The sequence below is a fragment of the Mauremys mutica genome, chromosome 3, assembly GCF_020497125.1.
Source record: "Mauremys mutica isolate MM-2020 ecotype Southern chromosome 3, ASM2049712v1, whole genome shotgun sequence".
NCBI lineage: Eukaryota > Metazoa > Chordata > Testudines > Geoemydidae > Mauremys > Mauremys mutica.
Genome location: NC_059074.1, coordinates 191,053,575 through 191,072,637, shown reverse-complemented (window position 1 = coordinate 191,072,637; position 19,063 = coordinate 191,053,575). Strand labels below are relative to the sequence as shown.

General features: G+C 41.7%; 1 protein-coding gene across 1 annotated transcript; it reads left to right on the top strand.

Annotated features, from left to right (window-relative positions):
• On the top strand, positions 1 to 19,063 carry FAM161A (FAM161 centrosomal protein A). The gene is given in 8 exon segments (XM_045008397.1): positions 1 to 225; positions 7,039 to 7,286; positions 9,786 to 10,764; positions 10,767 to 10,960; positions 11,348 to 11,515; positions 13,446 to 13,545; positions 16,303 to 16,451; positions 17,702 to 19,063. Coding segments are annotated over 8 exon segments (2,295 nt in total). The 5' UTR covers positions 1 to 96; the 3' UTR covers positions 18,030 to 19,063.

Here is a 19,063-nt window from a genome sequence, read left to right as displayed (position 1 = left end):
CGTCCCGGGTAACGGGTGTAGCTGGTAACTAAGCCCGGCGCTGGGGGAAGGAGGCGGCGGCGGCGGCCGAGCTGCCCCTGCCCCTGCCCGGGGGCCATGGACGCGGCGCACCGAGCTGCGCTCCTCACCGCCTCCTGCCTCAGGACGCCCGTGAACCCGCGCACCAGGGCGCCGCTGGCTCTGTACGAGCGGGAGAGGCGCCCGCCGGCCGCGGCGGAGCAGCAGGTACTGCGGGGGCTCGGCTGGGAGCCTGCGGGGGCCCTCTCCGCCCGGGGGCCGGCTCGGCAGCGCGGGCACTGGCTGTCTCCTGCCCCGCTGGTCCCTGCGGTGGGGGCAGGGAGATCCCGCTCGCCTCTGCCTTGTGTAGGGAGCCTCCCCCCTCCTGCCTGAGCTGCCAAGGGCCCCGAGTTACTGCGCCCCTGGGCAGGGGCCAGCTGTAGGATGGGTTCTGTACAGCGCCGAGCATATCACTGGGGCTCAGCAGCTAACCTGGGAGTGCAAAGCTGCACAGTCTGTCTGTGAGCATCTGGCCACTACTAACACTTCCTGTATCTTCGCGTATCTGTTGTGTAAGGGAGGCGATGCATTAGAAAACGTGGAAATGCTGGCATTCAGACCTGGCAGGGACTAACCTCTTCGTGGCTCTGATGCTGTGCTTTATGATGTTTCATCAACTCCCGTGGAGGCATATAGACCCGCTAGGAAAACCAGCGTTTAGTGTAGAGATGGCTGCTCTTTGTCAGACAGGGTCACCAGATCATCTGATCTGACCACCAGTGTATCACATGCCACCAGTGCCACCCTGCATGCTAAACCCCGCAACCAAAATTAGGCTAAGGTATTTCAGCTTTCAGGCAAGGCAGAGAATAGGAGGAACCAAGGTACACTAATGCCTGAGGCCCCTGGAATGGCAGGAAATTGATTGAGAGCTGTACGCAGATGATCCTGGCAGGAAACTTGCATCCCATGCTGCAGAGGAAGTTGAAAGTTCCCCAAGGCCGCTGCCAGTCTGATTACTTGACCCCCAATATGTTGCTATAACATTCTCGTGGCAACTGTAAGTAAGGAACAAAACATTGGAGGGGAAAGGATTTATATTTTAAGTAGGGCAAGATGATCTTCTGAAGATTAGCCTCTGGATTAATGGTGTATTTTTAATGCTGTCTTCAAGTGAGGTTTTAAAACCAAAAGTAATGTAAGTTTTGTCTTTTAGTTTTAAAGTATTTTCCTATCTCGTATGAGAAGTAATTTCTTCTATATAATGACAGCTACGTTCCCAATCTGCTTTTTAAAAACAAAATGCTATGAGAACTGTAAGAGGTGATAAGGAGATTATCGATGAGAAGAAAGGAAGGATTCCTCCTGTAAGAAATGGGTTTTAAAGATGGGCAGGAAGTGGGATATGGTTGCAAGTTTAGGGAAAAGATGTTGAAAGGTATGAAGGCAAGAATGGAGGGAAAGCTTTAAAGCAAGAGGAGATGTGGATATTGAGAGGTAGAAATAGGAGTAGATGTGGGTAAGATTATGTAGTATCATGAGAGTCAGAACAAAGACCTTGAATGTGATGCACTAACACACTAGACACTAATGGAAGGGGTTCAAGGACATGGAGTAAAAAGGAATTCTACAAAAATGGAGACAGATTACTAAGGATGAGTACAAACAAGTAGGCACAAAATCAGAAAGGCTAAGGCACAAAATGAGGTACACCTAGCAATTGACATAAAAGAGGTTCTATAAATATATTAGGAGCAAGAGAAAGACAATGGAAAATGTAGGTTTGCTATTTAGGTGGGGAAGAAATCTAGTAATGGATGATATCAAGAAGGCTGAGATGTTTAATGCCTATTTTGCTTCAATCTTTACTAAAAAGCTTAATAAACCAGATATATAACACAATTTATTAATATTAACAAGAGGAAAGGAATATAAGCAAAAATAGGGAAAGAACAGGTTAAAGAATATTTAGATAAGTTAAATGTATTCAAGTGAGCATGGCCTGATGAAATTAATCTTAGGGTGCTTAAGGAACTAGCTGAAGCAGACTCGAAAACATTAATGATTATCTTTGAGAACTCATGGAGGACAGTGAGTGCCAGATGACTGAAGGGAAAACATATCCCATATCTTTAAAAAGGGGAACAAAGAGGAATTATAGACCAGTCAGCCTAACTTTGATACCTGGAAAGATACTGGAACAAATTATTAAACATCACTTTGTAAGCATGTAGAGGATAATGGGGTAATAAATAATAGCATGGATAAACATGGATTTGTCAAGCAAATCATGCCAAACCAATCTAATTTTTTCCTTTGACGGGGTTGCTGGAAGGGGGGAAGCTGTAGATGTGATCTATCTTGATTTTTAGTAAGGCTTTTGATGCTGTCCAACATGATATTCTTATAGGCAGATTAGGGAAATAGTATTAAATTACTAAAAGGGTGAGTGTATAACTGGTTGAAAGACCATACTCAAAGAGTAGTTATCAGTGGTTCGCTGTCAAATTGGGAGAGTGTATCTAGGGGTCTATCCTGTGTCCCGTATTGTTGAATATTTTCATTAATGACTTGCATAATGGAATGGAGAGTATGTTTATGAAATCTGAGAATGACACCAAACTGGGAGGGCTTGCAAGCACTTTGGAGGACAGGATTAGAATTCAAAATGATCTTGATAATTAGAGACTTGGTGTGAAAGCAACATCATAAAGTTCAATGAAGACAAGTGCCAAGTACTAAACTTAGGAAAGAAAAATCAAATGCACAAATACATAATGGGGAGTAACTGGCTAGGCAGTAGTAGTGCTGAAAAGAATCTGGGGTTACAGTGGATCACAAATTGAATATGAGTCAACAATGTGATGCAGTTGTGAAGAAGGCTACTATCATTCTGGGATGTATTAACAGGAATGTCATATGTAAGACCAAGGAGAATAGGAGATCATTGTCCTGCTCTACTTAGCACTGGTGAGGCCTCATCTGGAGTATTGTGTCCAGTTCTGGGTGCCACCCTTAGGAAAGATGTGGCTAAATTGGAGCGAGTCTAGGGGAGAGCCACAAAAATGATAAAATGTTTAGAAAACCTGACCTGTGAGGAAAGATTAAAAACCACCAGGAAAGAAGACTGAGAGGGGACCTGATAAATCTTCAGATATGTTAATGGCTGTTATAAAGAGGACTGTGTTCAATTGTTTTCCATGTCTGCTGTAAGTGGGACAAGAATTAAAGGGCTTAATCTGCAGCAAGGGAGATTTAGGTTAGATATTTAAGAAAAACTTTCTAACTACAAGGATAGTTAGGCACTGGAATATGCTTCCACAGGAGGTTGTAGAGCCCTTGTCATTGGAGGTTTTTAAGAATAGGTTGGACAAACTCTTGTGAGGGATGGTCTAGGTTGACTTGGTCCTGCCTCAGAAAAGGGGACTGGACTAGATGGCCTCTTGAGGTCCCTTCCAGCCCTATGTTTCCATGCTTCTGTGACTGATGAACTGAGTGACTTCAGCTGAAATGTTCTGGACCGATTAAAAGAGGAAGAATGCAAGTTCCTAGGTAGAGAACAATGCAGAAGAGAAGGGGAAATGGGAAATAAATTCAAGGACAGAAGATAGAAAGGAATTGACAAGAGTTGACCATGGAGGAGGAGAAAAGCTTTAGAAAGAAAGAAGAGAATCAACTTAGTGGAGGATGTTGGTGTAGTCCAACTCCTCAGATTTTCTCTCAGTGGCATTAGGCATTACAGGAGCAAGTGTGGAAATAGTAAATGCAGGTAGACAGCCAAGTTTGAGAATGAGGGAGATGAACAGGATGGTGAAAGAAAATCAAAGGAATCAAGAGTAGAGGAGATGACGGTGCTACAGGGAGTTTGGAGGAAGAAGAAAAGAGAGGGCCAAGAGTAGCAGAGAAGTCAGACAAGTTTCCTGAAGATCAGAGAAAGCATGAAAGATAAAACAAGGAGGCATCTGAATGTGTGGTATTGGAGTGGTCAGAAACAGGGAATTCTGACAGAGATTTCTAGGACAAGTTGCTAGGAAGTAGGACGAGTTGTCGTTGATTCATGGGAGGCATTAAGAGAGCACAGCTAAGCTGTTTCCAGGCTGGTAGCGATTTCTCTGTTAATTCAAAGAAAAATATTTGTCCTTTTTTGTATTGATGAAGATTATGAACTCTTACAATTTGCATTTGGCTGTTTCTTCTTAAGAAATCCTTATAGCTCGCTCTTCTGGTCAAGCAGTGTATTGTGCCTGTGACTCTCCCTAAAAGCACACGTTCACTGAATCACAAAAAAAGGCAACCATGTGAACTGTGGAGAGCGGAGAAGTGAAGTGTAAATTAAAAAATAAAAAGACATAGTTCAGCAGGGAACCTTGGACAAACATTCTGTGCCACTCACAGCCCCCGCCCCCCAAAATGCCTCAGCTGTTTCCATAGCAGGCAGCTTAGCAAACCTTGTCTACTGTGCCCAGCTGTCTTGGACAAACAAACCACCTCAATTGTAGGCCCATCAAGTGGCAGCCTTGTACCCGAAGCTTCAAAAGATGTTCTGTTGAGGCAGCAACGTTGTACAATGGTTCATTCATCACTGATTAAAATCAGGCAAGCCAAATGCCAAAAATCATCCAGAGTTCCCTTGGAAAAGGATAGGTTCATGTAGAGTTAATTTTAATAGCCAAGTTGTGTGCATTGCCATAGTGGCTGATTAACTTGTCCTTTATATTTACAATAAATACAGACTTTGAAGCAAGTGTTTCTAAAAATCTGTTATTGACAGCGTAGTAAGCACACAATGTGGTATCTCCTAATTTAGAATAACAGTTGCCAGATGGCAGTACTGCATCACTTGTGCCCACACAAATCTCTTAATGAGCTTTTTTTTTTTTTTTTTTTACACAGAAGTGTCTGAAGAGAGGATTTAGGAGTTGATATGCAACTCAGTGGAAAATAATGTAGGATCTTTCCATGGATCCAAAGCTGAGATCACCATCATTTGTATACACAAGGTCAAAAGAAACAAAGATACCAGCAAGTAGTAGAATATTAAGCAGTATTTATGCTTGGTCTTTCATGGGCAATCTCTATCTGGACACCTTGCAGCTTCACTTCCTTGTGACTGTATAATTAGTCTGTGTCAAGTTGTTTGTACTGTATGAAACTTGAAATAGAATGTTGGGATGAAAACTTAACTAAAAATATAGCCAAACAAGAATTTTCAGTTAGAATTTAAGATTCTATAAAAACCAACCAAACAAACAAAAACAAAAACCCCCACCCAAATTTAGGACTTGTGGATAGAACTCTAAAGTGCTTTACAAAGCAGAGTAAATGTGATCCCCATTTCACAGATGAAGAAACAAATGGGTCCTTTAACTTTAAAATGGATCATTGAAAATAATTGCAGAAAACATTTTTTAAATATATACACTACCCTGTTTTTACTGTACTGTTTTTTCTCCAACTTCCTACAACCTTAAAAGTGTTATGAAAAACGTGATTATCTGGACCTAAGTAGTTGTTGGTAAAAGAACATGTAAACGGATAGTCTAGTGTAGGCCCCACCATTCCAAAATTTGATCTCCATAATATGTTGTTAAAATGGGGGTTTAAACCTTTTCGTGTCAGATGGCTACTTATTTTCAAAATGCTTGTGGTAATAGAAAGTAAGGCTCCTCATGCATTGTTTAGTCTTTTTGCATTTAGTTTTATACCAGAGGAATTCTTGTTTAAAACAAAACAAAAAACCCTATTGTGTTTATACAGCAGTATCCAATAGGTGAATAGGCTGAGGGATTTAGTCTGCAGAAGAGAAGAGTGAGGGGAGATTTGATAGCTGCTTTCAAATACTTGAAAGGGGGTTCCAAAGAGGATGGATCTAGACTGTTCTCAGTGGTATCGGATGACAGAACAAGGAGTAATGGTCTCAGGTTGCAGTGGGGGAGGTTCAGGTTGGATATTAGGAAAAACGTTTTCACTAGGAGGGTGGTAAAGCACTGGAATGGGTTACCTAGGGAGGTGGTAGAATCCCCTTCCTTAGAGGTTTTTAAGGTCAGGCTTGACAAATCCCTGGCTGGGATGATTTAGTTGGGGATTGGTCCTGCTTTGACTAGATGACCTCCTGAGGTCCCTTCCAACCCTGATATTCTATGATTCTATGAAAACATCACCGGTAAGTGTAATTTTGACTTTTCTGAAAAATATACACGCATTTAGCTATTGACCTCACTTCAAAACATGTAAATTTTTACCTTTTCCCTGATCAATGCCACTTAATAGTTAGCTAATATTAATACAGTATTTTCAGTACTATCTGCCAACAGCAACTCTAAAGACTTTAATGGTGACTACAGTTCTTCCAGGCTTCTTCATTTTATATTAGGCCTGCTTTTGCCCATCTCTGTCTGAAACACACAGCCCTTCTCTATGCCATCTAGAGAAATGGTGTTGGCATCTTTATCTCAGAACTATGGTCAATGACTTTTTCTGACTAGAAGAGAGCCAGAATTGTTTCCTGGGCTAGTGCAGAGAAGATTTAACCATGTAACATCTTGTTTTAATAAAATGTGCTATAGATTAGGGTTCAAAATATTTTCAAGGGGGAGGAAAGATGAGGAAGCTATACAAAAGCTACTGACTGCATAACTGTCTTGGGACAACACTTCACAGCACTCAGCATATGATTCTGGGGATGTAGTGATAAGAGGCTATTTAGGCACAGAAGTTTGAAGCTGTTCCTCACTTTGGGGGAAGTAAAATAATAAAAAAATAAAAATATACCTATCTCATAGAGCTGGAAGGGACCCCAAAAGGTCATCGAGTCCAGCCCCCTGCCTTCACTAGCAGGGCCAAGTACTGATTTTGCCCCAGATCCCTAAGTGGCCCCCTTAAGGGTTGAACTCACAACCCTGGGTTTAGCAGGCCAATGCTTAAACCATTGAGCTGTGTCTGTTGAGTAATGCAGCACCTGTTACCTAAGCAAACTGCTTGCTGGTCACTAACTCTTTTCTTATGTTTAGAAGGAAAATAATACAATTCCTTATTTTTTAGGATGATTTTGACTTGGACTGTAATACTGAGAGACAGCAAAGCCCCACTCTAAGTGGGGACTGCGAGGACTGGATAGACTTTCCCAAAATGTGCCACTCAAATCAGGAATATTACTTGAAGCTGGAAGAGCTGAAGAATGCCCACCTGGAGACAATGGCAAAACTGGAAAACATGTATCAGAATAAGCTGCATTTGAAAGGAGTACAGCCCCTGGACAATAAGGATGCTGCTCCTAGTTTGTGTTATAGGTAAGTGTAATAATTATCTCCGCTTCTGTATTGCTTTTAATCTGAGTCATAGAGTTCATGGCCAGAAGGGACTATCAGCTCATTTAGTCTGATCTCCTGAATATGCCAGGCCACTAATACCACCCAGACACCTTCACACTACGAGCAACAACCAGAATTAGACCAAAGTATTACAATCCTCAGGAGATTCAAGTATTGTGAGCCACAGGCAAAGAACAGGGGGGACCAAGGTGCACCAATGCCCAAGGTCCCTTTAATGGCAGGGATCTGATTAAGTGAAATACACACTCAGATGACCTCAAAGCACGTTGGAAATATTAATGAACATTGCACTCTTTTGAAGCAGGGAAGTATTACTATGCTCATTCCACACGTGGATTTCAGGCACAGAAAATCTAATGACCTAATTTTCAAAGGTGCTGAATACCCTTAGCTTCCATTGAATTTACATCTGAAAATCAAGGTATAAGTGACTCCCTCAAGGCCATGCAGTAAGAATGACAGATCATCATTCATCCAAAGATCTTAAAACACTTTGCAAGTATTAAGTAAGCCTCACAACTTCCTTTAGCAGGGTAGACATTATCCCTATTCTATAGATGAGGACCTGAGGTTAAAGTGACTTGTCCAAGGGCACACAGTGAATACTGACTCCCATTCCTCTGTCTAGCCATCATGTTTCTCCTCCAATTCTGTCTCTTAGGAAATAAGAACCAAATTCTATCAAATATTATTCTTGCCTTTCAAGTGATATCCCTTCTGTATTTGCAAGCACAGCCATATGTTATATTAATCTTGAATATTTAAACCACATGCAGGCTCTGGATGGAGGACTTGTTTGTTTTACAGCAGTGGTACCCAAAATTTTCAGAGTAGCAACCTTCCTAACCTCTGTCCAGCTGCCCCTCCCTCCCCCCCCCCCCGCCTCTCTGGCTGGAAGCGGGGGCCGTGACTCCTGGGGCAGGGGTGGGAAGGGTCGTGGACGTGGGAAGGGGGCCAGGGCTAGGAGGTGGACTCGTGGCCAGGTATGGAAACAGAACAACAGACGAGTTTCAGTAGGAACCAACTGCTGGGCCCGCAGCCAGGTGCAGAGCTGTGCTGAGGCTGGGGATGGGGCCAGGCGTGGGGACGGGAGCCGAAACCGTGGCTGGGGATGGGCCTGGAGGAGAGTTAGGGGCGGGGCTGGGTGGCGCTCACTCCCTGCCCTCCAGCCCACTGAACACTGTTCCCCCCCCCCACACCACACCCCGCTATTAACAATGCTGTTTACAGTATCTCTTCTATAATACATTTTGGAATGAAATATTGCCTGTGGCCAGATACACAATGTGAAAAGAAACTTGCTACTTTGTTAAAACAGTTCAGTACAGACTTCTAGTGCTTGGCTAAAACATTCTTCTCTAGAACCATGTCTTCTGCCCTGGCAAAAACTGACTAAAATGGATGCTCCTTATTTGGGCTTCTTGTAGAGTAGATAGACCCAAAATCTTGTAATAAAATGATCTTCTGATTGTTGTAGATCACTACTAAATATCTTAATGACCCTTGTCCTAAGCTGTTTTCGATGTACTGTAAAAGCTGTGTTACCCGGCACTTTACCAACCAGAAAGCTCTATAAACCAGCATTTCTGATCTTCATTGAAAGTCTGGTTTATAGTCCGGTTAGCGCAGGGCTGGCAGGCTCCCTACCTGGCTCCGCGTGGCTCCCTGGAAGCGGCGACATGTCCCTGCTGCTCCTAGGCGGAGGAAGGGCCACGGGGGCTCCATGTGTTGCCCCTGCCTCGAGCACTGGTTCCGCAGCTCCCATTGGCCGGGAACCGTGACCAATGGGAGCTGTGGGGGGCAGCGCCTGCAGGTGAAGGCAGTACACAGAGCCGCCTAGCCATGCCTCTGCCTAGGAGCAACCGGGACATGTTACCGCTCGCGGGGAGCCATCTGAGGTGAGTGCTGCCCACATCCGGCACCTGAACCCGCTGCCCTGAGTCCCCTCCCATACCCAAACTCTCTCCCAGAGCCTGCGCCCTGCACCTCCTCCTGTGCCCCAACCCCCAGCCCCCTCCTGCACCCAAACTCCCTCCCTCTTAGTTAATTGGAATTTTTGACTTACCGGCTCCCCCATTCACCCAACATGCCAGATAACAAAGCCTTTACTGTATTTGAACTAACAGCCCCAGCCAGAGATGATGCATCTGGTTATTGTTGTTGATCTTAAAACAGGCTTCTCCTTTTTAAACACTAATTGTAGTAGTGTCTTAATGCCTCAGCTAGGTCAGGGCCTGTTGTGCTAGGTGCTGTACACACACCTAGTAAATACGAGTTTCTGTCCATCCCGCGCTGCCCAGCCTCCACACTCTTGCAAAAAGTGGAGTAATGCTGCTTGCCATCTTTGGTAAAGTGCCTTGCAATTTACAGATGGGAAAAAGAGTGGAATGATTTATTGTTGGCTTTTGTCTCAAGATTAAACCTGTTACACCCAAAACTTATTTTTTCCTTTTTTAGATCAATATGGGATAAGAGCTCATTTCGGCCTCTGAATTTGCATAAATCTTTTTCTGAGCCCGACTTAAATGATCTATCCTATTCAAGTTTATCTGATGGGTCTGATGCAGAATTAGAGTTGGAAGAAGAAAATGGTAGTGAAACTGAGTCACTGACATTTGCTAAAGAGCAGATCGAAAAAATGTGGGATGGGTTTTCTGTGGAGGACTATGTCTATCACACTAAACGCAGCTTACCAAATTCACCAACATTCAGAATGATGGGGAAGAAGCAGAAAGAGTGGTCACCAAAGGTCACTGTGCCTAAGCCTTTCCAGATGACTATTCGAGAAGCTAAGAAAAAACAACAAAATGTCAAATCAAAGTCACAAATAGAAATGGAAAATAATTTATTGAAGAAACATCTAGAGGAAGAAGCAGAGTGTCAAAAGAAATTCAGAGCCAATCCTGTGCCTGCTTCTGTCTTCCTTCCGCTCTATCATGAAATAATGGAAAGAAATGAAGAACGCAGGAAGTTTGTGAAAGAGAGAAGCAAAGATATTCTTTTGGCCTCTCAGAGACCATTTCAGTTTATCAAGAGGGAGGAGCAAAGGAAAGAAATTAGGAAAATGCAATTAAAAGACCTTTCATTGCCTGAAAAAAAAACAAAATTATTCCAAGCAAAACCTGTCCCTAAATCTGTTTACAGTCCAGCCATTAATGATAAGTTAAAAGAAGAAAAGCTGTATAGAGAAATTAGGATCCAAATGAGAGCTGAAGAGTTGCTACGTAATTCTTCTCTTCCCAACAGCAGACTGGCTAGTAGAACTATCAATAAACAGAGGAAACAAAAAGAAGAACTGGAGCATAAACGAAGGATCAAATCTAGGGTTCCAGACTTTGAAACACTACATCAAAAATTCCAGAATAGGCTCCTAAAACAGAAACATGTGAAACATATCACAGTTTGTGAACCTTTCAATCTTCGTACTCACGTATCCCATCCAACAAAGGGAAGATTCTGCAGGACATTCAAACAGATGAAGAAACATTAAAAGAAACACGCTGGCCATACGCCTCCCCAAGATGCAAACCTCGAATGAGGTGTTCAAGTGCAAATTCATCTCCCTTGGGACGTGAGGAATCTAAATCTCCAAGAATCACAGAGTCTACCAAAAGACGAATACAAGCTATAAGGTGAATAGTTCTGTAGTATGTTGCATACAGTACTAGTTACTTTATAAATCCTTGAGAAAACAGACTGCTAATTTATGCCACCAAATATTTAATTCCGTATTTTTTTCATTACTGCTAGTTATTATTTTCATCTTTTGATGATGTTTTCTAGCTGCTGTAATACTTTCTTTTCCCATACAGACATTTGAGGAAAAGTACTATAACAGCCTATTGGTTCCCAATATATACCTGAAGCCCCCACTTCTCAAATGAAACATAAATATTCCCTTGTCTTGTCCCACCCTTGTTTCCTCCCTCCTCTTCTCTGTTGAATTGCCTTTCACAGAGCCTTCCTTATGTTCTCTCTAGATTAAAATTAATTCAGTCTTAGTTTATTTTTCCACTCAGGAAATCACTTGAGGAAAAGAGAAAGCTGGAAGAAGAGCAAAAAAGGATCAGAGCAAAGCAGAAACAAAGAGTGAAAAACCTGCAAAAACTTATAACAACCCGGGCTGAGGCCAATGACCCACATCAGAGCCTAGCTCGGATGTCTAAATCCAAATTAAAAATAATCAGGTATTCTGCTATATCCCCAAAATCCTGAACCTCTAGATGCAAGTTGTATGTTTAACATACAATCCAGTAGTAATATAATGTTAATGTAACTATTCATATATTGTTAAAAAATCTAGCTAGAAAAGGGTATGAACAAATACAATATTTTGATCAATCGGGAATTGAGAACTGGTGTCCCTTTTGATGAATTCAGGTTTATATGCAGTTCCTTAAATTGTTATACCACAAATAACAGGGCAGGCTTGTTTTTAAACCTGCATATAATCTGAAGAGGGAAATAGGAGTTCTCACTATTAAACACAGTTAAATTAACATGTAGATAGTACAGTTCCAGCTTTAACTCCACTCTTACAACTTTCAAATTGCTAAGGAAAAAGACAACCATGTTTTCTCTTTATTTTTTAAAATTTAACTTATATTTATGTTTTTATACACCTCTACCCCGATGTAACATGACCCAATGTAACACGAATTCGGATATAACACAGTAAAACAGCGCACCGGAAGGTGGGGCTGCTCACTCCGGCGGATCAAAGCAAGTTTGATATAACACGGTTTCACCTATAACGCGATAAGATTTTTTTGGCTCCCGAGGACAGCGTTATATCGAGGTAGAGGTGTATTAGGTGTCTTCTGCTTCCTGATTGCTGAGCAAATATCTTTTTTTACTCTGATTTGGGAGTCAAATCTAATGAGAGCAGGAAGTGGGGCAGATGTATTACATGACTCTGGTATGTGTATCCATAGCTTAACAGGAGGCGCATGGGACTCAGGAATCAGGCATGGGGGAGGCAGCAGTTGTGTTTCTTTGTAGAGCAGGCATAGGAGAGTGGGCAGCGACAAGGCCAGAGACCTTTTTCTAATGGATTGTGAATCAGAGTACTGCGCGGGGGGAAGGGTCCTTATAAAAGGTGCTATAACTTAGAGGTTAGAGGATAGGACTGGGACTCAGGAGAGGTGGATTCTAGTCCAAAGCTGCTGTGTGACCTTGGGCATGTGACTTTTAATTCTAGATTTTGGTTTCCCCTTCTGTAAAACGATGAACAGTTTTTTCTTGCAGGGTGAATGAATGAATGAATATTCATTAATATTTGCAGTGTACTTTGAGATTGTTGCACATCTTTAGTCATCTATGTTAATTATTATTATTATTATTATTATTTATTATTACATGGAGGAGATGATAGCAGCATTAACAGGTGGTTGTTTATACAGTTCTGTAGATATGCAGGATGCTTTTAAAATGACATGGGAAAGATGTCTGCTCTGCAACTAAAAATGGAAGGCACCTAGACTTTTTCTGTTTTTGAAAGATAAATTAAAATGTTAAGACCAAAACAAAAAAGAAAGATGTGGGACTCTCATAGTTGAAACATTTGGTAAGAGATTTTAACACTTCTTAAAGTACCAATCTTCCATGGTATATTCTAACTTCCCCAGCTCTTCCAAAAGCCTCCAGTCTCTTAACTTTTCTTAGAAAAACAATTATATGGGATTGCTATCAAAATGAGAATGCAGCAATTAAAGGAAGTTCAATATAAGTTGAAAATCCTAAAATGTATGAAATGTGCACAAGTTAGAGCCCTGAAGTTGTGCTTTTAAACTCATTTGTAAGGACATCTACCTGTTTTTCCAAATTGACTACATCAAAAAACATTAAATGTTCTTTAGTTTTTCCACTGTCAAAGGTACATTGTTGCTGTGGTAAAAGAACTTGAGGCAATTAATCTGGCACATAACCAATGTAAAATACATAAATTTTGACTTTAAAAACAACAGCACGATGTTCTGTCTGTCACAAGCAATGTAATTTGCAGTTATTCTAGGAAGTTGCATCTTGTAGCATAGCCTGGTCTTTCTGCTACCACTTCTCTAAATAATAACTAAAGACAATCAATTTAATTTCTGTGTCATGCTATATTTATAATAGGCAACATGAGAAGCAAAGAATGCAAGAGTATCTGCGGGAGCGGGAAGAAATGGAAGAAAGAGTAAACCAGAGGCCATTGCTTTTGGAAAGAGCCACTCAGGTTGTCTTCCTACCTTGCTCTCACTCCTTAATTAAACTCATCTCCGAATATTGCCCAATCAATGCCAGTATCAGTGCTGAATATTTTTTAGAGGATGTCTGAAAACTTTTGTAGGCAGGCATGTCAATTCCCCTCTGACTATAAAACTCTGCCTGGTATCTGTCCCCATGAAAATAAAATTATATGACCATGCATTGCGGCCCAACACTCACTGCTGCCTGCCTGCTTAGAGGGGTGTGGGCCATCTTCTAAATATACATTTTTTCCCCCTCCGTTTTGGCTTGCATGTGAGGTGAAGAAGGGATACTGTGTAATTATGACTTCATTATTTTCCCATAAACACATAACATGCTTTGCACTTAACCTGCACATGAATGTGAATGCTGAATATTCAGTAATGGGACTGAGATTGTAACTAAGGTTTTGCATTATTAATGTAGTGTATAGTGAGTTCCTTCTCTTGGAGGCAGAAGGATGTTCTCTGTGGCAGTGCAGAGTTTGTCACTGTCAATGAAAATGGGCTGTATGGCCATTAGGTCACAGTTAAGAGGTATCTTGTAAATTGGCATTTCCTTGCCTTTAAGGGTTTGTGTCTTGGGAAGATGTCTCACTAACAACACTTTATTTAAAAGGAAAGAAGTGTTTACCCATGGACTGGAGTTGAGGTGTGTGTGTCTGTGGAGTGAAGGCTCTTTGTGTGTCTTTGAACATTGTGATGCATTGTGAGGCATGTAAGTTGAGGTTGATGTGGAGGTGTATCTGGGCTTAACTGACTTCCTGGATTTTTAATGATCACATTTATAGGAAATGCACACAAACAACTTTATCTCTAAGTTGATTAAGGGGGTTGTTGATTAAGGGTCCTGTCCCAGAACTAATTCAGGTCTAAATGAGGTCTATTTACAGCTTAATAGCTTTCCCTTGCCATGAACAACTTATGAAACAGACCTGACCGTCATTAGAACAGATAAGTGTATTATGCTGGAGGCATCACAGTAAGAGCTAGCCAACAGTACTGATAGGATGTTTCATAAGGTTTGTTTGAAGGGAAACTACTACTATTAAAACTAGTAATACAAATATGCAGCAATTAAATGATCGCTTGGAACTTAAAATAATCTCTGGAGGCTTGAAGAAGCAATGAGTGTGGGGGCTTTTCCCACTTGTATGAACTAAAGCCTATTTTCCTCACTCCTATCTCACCATACAAATAAACTCCATCCTAATAGATTATTGTCCAGCCTAAATGGCACGAGGATTTGACTTACTTATATGTACCACACTCAAGCCTCTGTCCCAAATGGAATTGTCATTGGCTAGTGGTGTTGCTCTGTCCTTTGTGGAGTGTATGAGTAATACTGCCAAACAAGGAGTTCGGAATATAATGGTGCTTGATAATTTAATCCTGTTTGTAATGTTACCCCATAACCCTACAGTACATTACAGAACATTCGCAGTGTATTCTTGACACTGAGGAGCAAATCTTACATCTCTGCCCCATTTATGATGGCATGAAAAATTCCAAATACAGCAGAAACATGCTGTTTCTGCTGCAAAGAGGGTTAGGCAGCAGAGGTTCCTCACAGCTATGGAATATGTTATATTGTTATATACACCTCTACCCCGATATAACGCGACCCGATATAACATGAATTCGGATATAACGCGGTAAAGCAGTGCTCCAGGGGGGCAGGGCTGTGCACTCCGGCGGATCAAAGCAAGTTCAATATAACATGGTTGCATCTATAACGCGGTAAGATTTTTTGGCTCCCAAGGACAGCGTTATATCGGGGTAGAGGGGTGTGTGTATATATGTATATGTGTGTGTGTATGTATATGTATATGTGTGTGTATGTATATGTGTGTGTGTATATATATATATAATAAAATATGCTATGTTATAACAGGAGAAAGATGTATGTGGGCATATTGAGGGTGTGGGTCCATGCACAGCACACTTCAACAGGGTCACAAACCCACAGAGATAGCAGCAGGTGATATCTTTCAATCAGGCCTGTCTGGGCCATTGCCTTGGGCTATCTATGCATGTGGGTTTGGAAGGGAAGACTCTATCCCACCCAACCTCTGTGCCCTTCCCCTGGGCAAAGCCCTCTTACACAGGCTTTACTTGCAGGATCGCAGGTCTGTGAACTTTTCAATAGTGCTCTAAAAGAAATTCTGCCATTTCATATTCATACGGAGTATCACGCTGAATTTGAGGGGATTATGATGGCGTAGGGCAGTGTCCTCAACCAGGGGTATGCGTACCACTGGGGGTTCTCAGAGGTCTTCCAGGGGGTACATCACCTCATCTAGATATTTGCCTACTTTTACAACAGGCTACATAAAAAGCACTAGTAAAGTCAGTGCAAACTAAAATTTCATACAGACAATGACTTGTTTATACTGCTCTATATACTTACCATACACTGAAATGTAAGTACAATATTTCTATTCAAATTAATTTATTTTATAATTATATGGTAAAAATGAGAAAGTAAACAATATTTCAGTAATAGTGTATTGTGACACTTGTATTTTTATGTCTGATTTTGAAAGCAAGTAGTTCCTAAGTGTAGTTTTAAATGAGGTGAAACTTGGGATACACAAGACAAATCAGATTCCTGAAAGCGGTACAGTAATCTGGAAAGGTTGAGAGCAACTGGCATAAGGTACTATGCAACCTAATTTAGGGTATTGGAATCTGGCCCTTAATAATACATTAATTTTTAGAATGCTGTAATTTTTTTTATATAGAAAAATGCCAGAATAGCAGCAGAAAAGCATTACTCTGATATACTGAGAGAACTGGGGATTTGTGAGGACTTCCTTTCAAAAAAACGTCAAACTGCTAAAAACCAGTCCAATGCTAAAGGCTTTGGAAGCTGCACTGAAGACAGAGAAAGGTAATAGTTACCAGTGGTTTGTTGTGGTGGTTACACAACTAGTAATAGCAAGTTTTGTTTTAGTTTTAGAAGACAAAATTATTTATATTTTGGAGGTAACTATTTGGCTGCATATAGTTCTCATTTTAACAGTGTCAGTGTTTCTATAAAAAGTTTAATTCACAAAAGACAATGAAAATGATACTCTCACACAGAAAATTTGTAATACAATATCCTCTTCAATATTTTAACACGGGGTATATAACTCAATGCACATTTTAAAAAAAATACATTGCTTTTTCGCCCCGTTTAAGTTTTATTTCTGAACCTTTGCCAGAAATCCTGGCAGGTTGCTAGGGAGAGGGTTTTTTTTTTTTTTGGTAGAATGTCGTTGGGGTGTTTTTGTATAAAAATAAATATTTAAAAAATGTTAACTTTTCAAATGTTCATTACATGCTTGGATAAAATATATTTCTTTGCCAACTCTGCACAGCTGTTCCTGAGATTTGGGGGGCTGTGCAGGGCAGCCAGGTCTATAATGTGTCCTACATTGCCACTACTGAGATCCAGGGACCGTTGTTTCCTGCAGGATGGGGACACAGGCAGCATGGGGGGGGGGGGATACTGCAGCTGCTCTGCAGTGTAGAGAGAGGAGTCCTTCTTCCCCATTGTTAGGGCCCCGGAAATTCTTATATTTTATAATTTTTTGTTTTAGTTTTCAAGAGTTTAATGTTTTCTTTTTATCCACATCAGAGGGACAGGGAGGGAAGGGGTGGAAATCCTGGGGGGGTTGGGTTCCGCCTCTAGGAATGAGGCTGCAGAATGTGAGCCCACCCCATAGTGGCAGCTCCTGTCCTGTGAAGCTGGGCTCAGCTCCCCCTCCCAGCATTGCGACCTGGTGCACAAGGTCACAGCACTGCTCAGGTTTGGCCTGGCTGCCTCTTTGTCAGGAGGCATGGCCAGGCCAAATTTGTGCGAGTGGTGCTGCAACCCCGTGTACCAGGTTGCAACTTCCAGAGCAGGCAGCTGGGCTCAACCTCATGGGACAGGAGCCGCTGCTGCAGAGCGAGTTTGTTTCTATTCCATGTTGTCTTGCTTTTGGGAAAAATAGGGGGCTCTACCCATAATAAATACCCCCCCCCCGAGAGATTATGACTCTTACTGGCAGGATTTGGGCCAGAGTACTCGAGAGTTTTATTCCTTTAAAACCGATTTTTAAAAAATTCCCCTCCCCCCCCAAGATCAATAAATGCAAATCTTCATTTTTGTAGTCTTAATGAAGATAAAGTTCAAGAAAGAGAATCCTGTGATGGGGAGAAGGCAAATCCTCACTATGACCAATCCTGTGAGGAGGCGGAAGAGGAGAAAGCAAGCTCAGAGTCTGACCAATCCTGTGAGGAGGAGGAAGAGGAGGAGGCAAGCTCAGGGTCTCACCAATCCTGTGAAGAGGAGGAGGCAAGCTCAGAGTCTCACCAATCCTGTGAGGAGGAGGAGGAGGCAAGCTCTCAGTCTGATCATGATGATGAGCATGTTGTGGAATATGAGGATAAGTATGAAGATGGTTTAGAAGAAAAACCTAGTAATGCTGAAGCTAACTGAAAGGAAGGAAAGCAGACTTACTTCTCTTACTGCCTTGGAGCTCAACACACATTTTATTGCTGGCAATGGGTATACTAAAGAAAAACCTGACTCTTGGTGCTATGGGCGTTTTGAACTGCATACATGTAGGTCTTGTGTGAATTTCCATTTGTTAGCATAATATAACTTCTAATGCTGAATTTGCTTTTTTTTCCAGTAAGAACAAATTATCATTACTCATTTCCATTAGCAGTTGCACTTGTCAGTGTATGCTTTATTCTACACTTTCATTGCATGAGCGCATTTCTCTGTTCAGAAATACTAACCACAGTTTAAAACTCACTTCTGCCATTCCTGTTGGCTAATACTTAGGCTTTTACATTTCCAGCTCTTTGCCTTCATGCTGACAAAATAGGGTGGGAAGCAGTCATCAGGAAGGAGAAACAGGGGCGTTACTCCATAAGCAAAGATCTTAGAGCAACATTACCTCTCATTTCAGCACTTCTAGGATCTGCTCAGTTTTAACCAGCCCTGAATACATTTTCCCATTATGGCAGTGGAAATTTGGGTGTAACTCTCATTAAAGATGATGATGGGAGTTTCTTGTGTAAATCCTCTGGCCATCATTGGCCAAGTGGTAGCCAGGGACACCAAAATGCCAACTTACTATGCAGCTGGACTGTCCTTGCAACTGCTTAATGAATGCTCCTTTTAATATAATTTATTAATAGCACCCCGCATAGTAGGGCTCTTGGGACACTGAACAAGATAACAAAACCATGACTAATATACAATAAACACATATGGAGCCCCTCATTAAACTTCTATGGGACTTTGTAATGCTAAAAGAAGGGAGGGGGAACGAATTTGTAGCATGAACTTCAGAAGCAGTATTTGTATTTTTGTTATACTGTGGATTATGTATTAGAACAAATGTCTAATCCAGGGGTAGGCAACCTATGGCACTTGTGCCGAAGGCGGCATGCGAGCTGATTTTCAGTGGCACTCAGACTGCCCAGATCCTGGCCACTGGTCCAGGGGGGCTCTGCATTTTA